Here is a 7,421-nt window from a genome sequence, read left to right as displayed (position 1 = left end):
AAATACACTTTATTCAGTAAAATATAAAAAAAAAGTAACTTAAAAATAGCGAGAAATTAATCAACCACACGACAACCATAAATCAATTATAAATAAACTATAAAACAACTAAAAATAATTAGAAAAATAATTTCATGAAAACTATAATATAAATATAGATAAACTATAAAATAACTAAAAAAAACAATTTATTATATTTACTAAAAATATATTTTTATAAATTAAAAAATCAAAAAATGAAAATAATTTTTTTTTATATTGATGTATTGTTGTAATTTTTTTAAAATTTTTGGTCTGTAAATTTTTCTAATTTATTTATCAAATAAGAATAAAAAAAATTCAAGAAGATAAGATAAAAATTGTTTCTTTTTTAGTGTATTATTATTATTATGGGCACTCAATTTTCCATTTTCCTTTGTTAAAATAAATAAAATAAAAAAGCCCTTGAAAGAGAAGAAGAGTCCACTCCACGTGGTTGGAAATACTCTCTCTCCTCTCTCTCTCTTCTTCTTTCTCTCTCTAAAGTGGCGCGTAGAAAGCTAAGGACTGAGAAAAAATGGCTTATTTTTATACATACATAGTACTCTCTCTTCTTCTCTTACTAATAAGTTTATGCTATATATAAACAACAAGAGGCCATTGTTAGTTTCATGTCTCTTTTCTTAGTTTTATTTTAGTTTCTCAAAAAACCAAACAACTCAACAACAACTTCCTCTGTATAGAACAAGAGAAATCCCTTCTTCAAATCAAAACTCTTTTTATCTATTTTTTTCTTTCATTTATCCAAAACCCAATAACTCAAAAATCTTCAAACCATTAAACTCGGAGGATCCTTACTATTAATACCATCTCATATATCCTCATTTTTTTCTTCTTGTTAAAAAGGTAATGTTATTATCAATGACTTCTTCTTCTTGTTTTTGAACATATTTCTTTGCTTTCCTCTGTTCTTGTTTAGTTTTCAACAGATACAAATGGAATGGTAATAAAAAAAAAATGGATTTTTTAATGTATGTTTTGTTGGTTTTGATTGGTTTTGTCACTTGTTTAATGAAATGGGTCTTCTGGGTTCTTTTTATTTGGTCTTCTTTAATGGAAATGTGATGTTTTTTTAAGTAAAGTTTCAATCTTTTTAAATGGGTTTTTCTGGATCCATGTTTGATATTGAAAGCTTTGGAGGCTTATTTGGTTTTGTTAGAAATGGGTACAAATGTTGAACTGGGTTTTGCAGATCCATCCTTTTTGTTAGTAATATCATGTTAAAGTTTTGACTTTTACTTCATTATTTGAATTGACAATGACTTGACAGCATATACTATTGTATACAGAAAAATTAGATGCTATTCATTTGGTTTTGTCGTTTATGTAATTCTTAAACAGTTTCACATTCATTTGTGTCAAAGCATAGATGCTGTAGATCTGATTCCATTGCTTTATAACATAATTTTTTTCTTAATTTGTTTTAACAGGAATGGGGATTTCATTTTCATGCCCTTTTGCCAATTACAGTGATGTGGAGACTGGTTTAGAGTCTATGATTGTAAACTCCATTAGTTTTGGAGATGAACAAGCAAAAACACCTCTTAGATCTGTTAGTTTCAATAGTACTGATTTGGAACCAACAATTTTGAAATCTATAGGCTCTGGAAAAAAGATGACATTAGAAACATCTGTTAGCTTTAAGGGTAGTGATTTAGACAAAATTATTTTAGTAAAGGTTCCTTCTTTAGATAAGAAAGAACAAAATATGGCCATTGTATCATCAACCATTTCAAATAGGAAACAATTAGATTCTCAGTACTCTAAACCTTTGATTCCTGATCCTGCTAGTACCAAACACATGGCTGCTCTTAAGCTTCAAAAGGTCTACAAAAGCTTCCGAACTAGACGAAAGTTAGCAGATTGTGCTGTTCTTGTAGAGCAGAGTTGGTATGTAACTAATCTTTTATGTTCAATTCTAGTCTTTGTTGTGTTGTGTTGTTCTGTCATGTTCTGATATACAATTTTTTGCATCAATTTTAGGTGGAAGCTCTTAGATTTTGCTGAACTCAAGAGGAGTTCGATATCATTTTTCGATATTGAGAAGCATGAAACCGCGATTTCTCGTTGGTCTAGAGCAAGGACTAGAGCTGCAAAGGTAGATTTTTTAGCAAATTTGCAGTATGTGCTTTCTATTGGTTTTGTTATTTGTTATGTAAAGATTAAATCTTTATGTACTTTTTCAGGTTGGGAAAGGCTTATCAAAGAATGATAAAGCTCAAAAACTTGCTCTACAACACTGGCTCGAGGCAGTAAGTTGATTTCGATTTTGATTAAGATTACAAACTGTCTTATTTGTTACCATTAATTACTGATATTAGCATCTTTTGTAATATTTTAACAGATTGACCCAAGACATAGATATGGACACAATCTTCACTTTTACTATGATAAATGGCTTCATTGTCAGAGTAGAGAACCTTTCTTCTACTGGTAATAATCTCAAAACCAATTGAGTTATTTTCTTTGCTTAATTCAATAACCAAGAATTGAAACTTACAAAAACAATTATGTCTGGTTGGTTTAAATGCAGGCTTGATATAGGAGAAGGAAGAGAAGTAAACCTTGAGAAATGTTCTCGGTCAAAACTTCAGCAGCAGTGTATCAAGTACCTTGGTCCGGTGAGTCTCAAACTCGGTTTATGACTTTTCATTTTTGGTAAAGATTTTACCTTTTTTGCTGATTGGCTTTTTTCTGAATGTAGATGGAAAGAATGGCTTATGAAGTTGTTCTAGAGGATGGAAAGTTTTACTACAAGCAATCGGGGGAACAGCTTCACACGAGCTTAGAAGGCAAAGACGCGAAATGGATATTCGTGCTAAGCACTTCTAAGGTTTTGTATGTTGGGAAGAAGAAGAAGGGTACATTCCAACACTCTAGCTTTCTTGCTGGAGGGGCTACAACCGCTGCAGGGAGATTAGTTGTCGAAAATGGCCTCCTAAAGGTATTGTCAAGACATAAAAAGCTTAAATCTTTTCCCTTTTTGTTTGTGTTTTTCTGGTGGGATTTGGTGTTAACAAAGATTGTTCTTTTGTGATTCTTAACAGGCGGTTTGGCCACACAGCGGTCATTACAGGCCGACAGAACAAAACTTCAATGATTTTGTTGCATTCCTTAAGGAAAATGATGTTGAATTGAAAGATGTTCAAATGAGTCCAGTTGATGAGGAAGATGATGCTCTTAGCAAGCAAAGAAGCAGTCTTCATATGCGAAGTAACTCATCCGATGAGGACTTGTCTCCAACTCTTGTTGGCTTAGAAACCGAAGAAACCAATGCTAAGACAGACTCAACTGCACTTGAGCCACAGAGGACTAATCGGTTCCTCAACCTCAACACCAAATTGACTAATCTCGAAATTCCAAAACAACAAGATATCATTGAGAGTTTCAAGTGTGATGAACAAGAATGCTTGATTCAAGAAAACATGTTTGATGAACAAGAGCATGATGAAGAAAATGAAGTGGAAAATGTCCCCGAAGAATCGATTCTCAAGAGGATAAACTCGCGCAAAGGAATGAATTCATACCAATTGGGAAAACAATTGTCTTGCAAATGGACAACAGGTGCAGGGCCTCGAATTGGTTGTGTTAGAGACTATCCATCCGAGCTTCAATTTCGAGCTCTCGAGAAAGTGAACTTGTCCCCAAGAGGTGTTGCTCGGTCTAGATCATATTTTTCTCCTAAGATCATTAGTGGTTTGAGTCCAAATGTCTCAACACCAACAGATTGCAGTAGTGAAGAAATGGCAGAGAATTCATTAAGAAGCTCTGTTCACCATTCAAGAGTACACTCATCTCCATTGATTAGGAAAGTATGAACAAATCCATACTCACTAATATAATATATTGTCATAATTTTTACAAGTAGTTTTTTTTTTCTTTATTGATTCATTCTTTTGTGTGAATAGAAAAGATGGTATAGGAATTCTTTATCATTCTTTTCAATTACAATCATGTATACACACCACTCATTTTTTTGTTAATTCATCTTTGTAGAAATTCACATGAAAATTTTAGATATTTATGGGGAGTTTTAAGTCCCATTTAATACAATAGAATATTCATTTTTCTCAATAATACTAGTTGGAACAACACGTGCTACGCACGTGTAATCTTTTTGGAAGTAAATATATAATTTTTATTAATGTGCTAAATCAGTTAAAAGATAAGATTCTTTCTTAATAGAAACATCGCTCTTGTTGAACACTCGGATTAGAAAAGAACAAGATGCTCAAGCAAAACTATGAGCAACTATCATTAATAAAAAACAAGGAACTATTGTGTAAAGATGGAAGAAGTTTACGATAATCTTCTATAATAACCTCAAAAGAAGAAAACATAGGTAATGAATTTCGAATAGCTTGTACTGCTAATAAGCAATCTGACTCCAACTCCACTTTCTGCCAAGGTTGAGTTTTAATTCAGTATAGCATGCGTCATGTACAAATTAAATGTTTGTATAAAATATAACACAATTTTTATATTTCTCATTGAATACGATCTGAACATTTTATTAACTATATGCGATAAAATCTAACATAATTCATTTATATTTAACAATAGGATTAGTTCAAAGATAATCTTAAAAAAAAATACAATTTAATAGTGGTCCTAAAAAATCTTTAATAAACACTTATTTTCTCTTCTTAAAAAAAGACCAAAAGAAAAAAAAAATAGAAGAATGTATACTATAAAAAGTAAAAAAAAATAAAAATATTAAAATTATTTTTTTAATGTGAAATTATGTTATGTAATTCTTTACAAAAAGTAGAAAATTAAAAATATTAAAATTATTTTTTTAATGTGAAATTATAATATGTAATTCTTAGTAAATTATATAGGGTGATAAAGTTAAGGCTAAGTTTGCTAAAAAAAAACTCTAAATATTTATTTTTGCATACTATTATTCTTACAAATATGTATATATATATATATATGCAACTATATTGAATAAAAAAAAACAATAAAACATGTTTTTATATATATTGAGTAAAATTTAGTTTTATTAATCAATTAAACTCAATCATTCACATATAAATGATAATTTAGTCAAAAAAAAAAAAAAACAATTAATCACCACATATTTTGTATATGATTAACCTCAACATAATAAATTTAATATGTGGAAGCCCAAAATAAGATTGTTACTTTTATAGTAGTTATTAATAAAAAATTAAAAAAAAAAAGCAATTAATCACCACAAATTTTGTATATGATTAACCTCAACATAATAAATTAGGTGAGAAGTAAGGACTTTTTAGTAATTTAATATGTGGAAGCCCAAAACAATATTCTCACTTTTATAGTAGTTATAGATTAAGAAAGATTCATTCTTTATTTATTTATTTTGTATTTTACTTAAATTAATTTTACTTGCCAAGTGTGGCTTGTCTCTTTTTAATCAGTATGAAAAGGAAAAGACATTAATAAATAGTAAAAAAATGATCATGAGAATAATAACTAAGAATTAGTGAGAAGATATTCCAAGAAATTAGCATACTAATAACTAACAGAAGTGATTAAAAAAGATTCTTATTCTTTTTCCATACCTGCAACTAAATATGATCTTAGGTTCCCAAAATGAAAACAATCAATAATTCTCTTTTCATTTGTATAGAAAAATTTAGGAATAATTACATAAGGTACTTTTTTTTTTTTTGTAAAATATTTATATTTTAAGTTTAAAGAATGTTTTTTTTTTTTTTTTTTTTTTTTACATTTTACATTTTTACGGTTTTCCAATAATAACACGAAAACAACATAAAATCAACAAGAAAACTACATAAAAATAACATCAAAATAACAACAAAAAATAACATACAGATTACAAAAAATCAACAAGATTACAACATAAAAAGACCGTATTTTCTGTAAATAAAATAAAAAAAAAAATCGTATTTTTGTAATTTTTTTGTTGTTTTTATGTTTTTGTGAAATAATTCCAAAAATTTATAAATAATGGGCTAATCTAATCAAAGATTGTCACTTCCTTAAAAAAAAAAGAATTTAGAGTAAATTTAATAACTAATATATTTAAGCTTATAGATTTTAGAGTGCTTCTACATAACATTAATTTGCGACATAAATACTTAAGTTTAACTCTCGATTGTAAATAAAATCTAAGTTTAATTTTTGACAGTAATAATACCTAAGTTATACTTCTGGAAGTTCGGTAGGTATCTATCTGTTAAGTGTTAAGTAAATTTCCACGTAGTAATTCCTGATTAGTCTAGGTCATTAAATTTTTATTTAAAAAAAAATAGTTAAATATACCAATAAGAAAATATCACGTGAATAATAACTTGACATTTAACAGCCAGGTACTTATGGAGTTCTAAAAATATAACTTAGTATTATTATTGCCAAAAATTAAATTTAGGTATTTATTTGCAATTGGGAGTTTAACTTAGATATTTATGCCGCAAATTACTCTTTAATAAATTCGGAATGATTTACAATATAAAAAATAATGTTCAAACACCCTATTTCACATACATATAGGTGACATTTAGTAAGATTTTTTTAATTAATTTTTTATGTTTTCTTAATTGGAAATGCAGAAATATTTTTAGAAAACATATTCTATAAATTTATTTTCACATTTAAATTTTTTAATTGAGAATCAAAATTTTATTTTTTTTTTTAAAAAGTCACTTTAAATTTTTGTTTAAACAGTTTTTTTTATCCAATATTATAAACTCGACCAGACCTGGACCTAGATGCAGACCCGGACTCGAACGCAAACTCAGACTTGGACAGGATCCTAGCCTTTGACCCGAACTCGGACTCCGGCCTCAGACCCAAACCTTAGACCCAGACCTAGAGCCGAACCCCAGACGCGAACCTAGACCCAAACCCTAGGACCAGTACTAAGGCCCAACTCCCATCCCTGGACCCCGACCTCGACCCCTGACCCAGACCTGGACCTTGCCCTAGATACCAACCCCAAGGGTCCGAGCCGTAGATACGACTTGAATAAAATCAAAAAATAAAAAAGAAAATAAACTTTACAAAACAGACTTTTATTTTTCGTTTTTCAAATTAAAAAATAAAAGTAGTTAAAAAAACGCATTTTTGTTTTTTAAAAATAAAATTTTTATAAACAAAAATTATACTTTTATTTTTATGATTAAAATATTAAAAAATAAAAATATTACAAAACCCCACTATAATTAAAAGAGGCAAGTGTGTAATACACCATTACAACTTTGTTTTTCGGTATATTAAATTATTCTAAATTTTTTAAAAAATTTGTTAAATATCTTAAATAAATATAATATACTAAAAGAAGATTAAAATTATTTAAATATGAAAACGCACAAAAAAAAAAAAAAAAGTACATATAAGTAAATCTATTTTTGGATGCACCAATTTTTCAATCT

The 7,421-nt window shown here is 28.5% G+C and overlaps 1 protein-coding gene across 1 annotated transcript; it reads left to right on the top strand.

Annotated features, from left to right (window-relative positions):
- Positions 1–523: 523 nt before the first annotated feature.
- On the top strand, positions 524–4,113 carry LOC115724632 (IQ domain-containing protein IQM2). The gene is made up of 8 exons (XM_030653964.2): positions 524–885; positions 1,470–1,929; positions 2,023–2,137; positions 2,226–2,291; positions 2,384–2,472; positions 2,573–2,660; positions 2,744–2,983; positions 3,087–4,113. Exons 2-8 carry the CDS (start codon positions 1,472–1,474, stop codon positions 3,855–3,857), a joined length of 1,827 nt encoding a protein of 608 aa, XP_030509824.2. The 5' UTR covers positions 524–885; positions 1,470–1,471; the 3' UTR covers positions 3,858–4,113.
- Positions 4,114–7,421: the final 3,308 nt, after the last annotated feature.

The sequence above is a fragment of the Cannabis sativa genome, chromosome 6 (assembly GCF_029168945.1).
Source record: "Cannabis sativa cultivar Pink pepper isolate KNU-18-1 chromosome 6, ASM2916894v1, whole genome shotgun sequence".
In the NCBI taxonomy this organism is placed as follows: Eukaryota; Viridiplantae; Streptophyta; class Magnoliopsida; order Rosales; family Cannabaceae; genus Cannabis; species Cannabis sativa.
Note: the sequence above shows the minus strand (reverse complement) of the source record. Positions and strands in the feature narration are given on the sequence as shown.

Coding starts and splice junctions, on each gene's coding strand:
- LOC115724632 (XM_030653964.2), top strand. CDS start 1,472: ATGGGGATTTCATTTTCATGCCCTTTTGCCAATTACAGTGATGTGGAG. Junction 1,930..2,022: donor GTTCTTGTAGAGCAGAGTTG/GTATGTAACTAA, acceptor CATCAATTTTAG/GTGGAAGCTCTTAGATTTTG. Junction 2,984..3,086: donor TCGAAAATGGCCTCCTAAAG/GTATTGTCAAGA, acceptor GATTCTTAACAG/GCGGTTTGGCCACACAGCGG.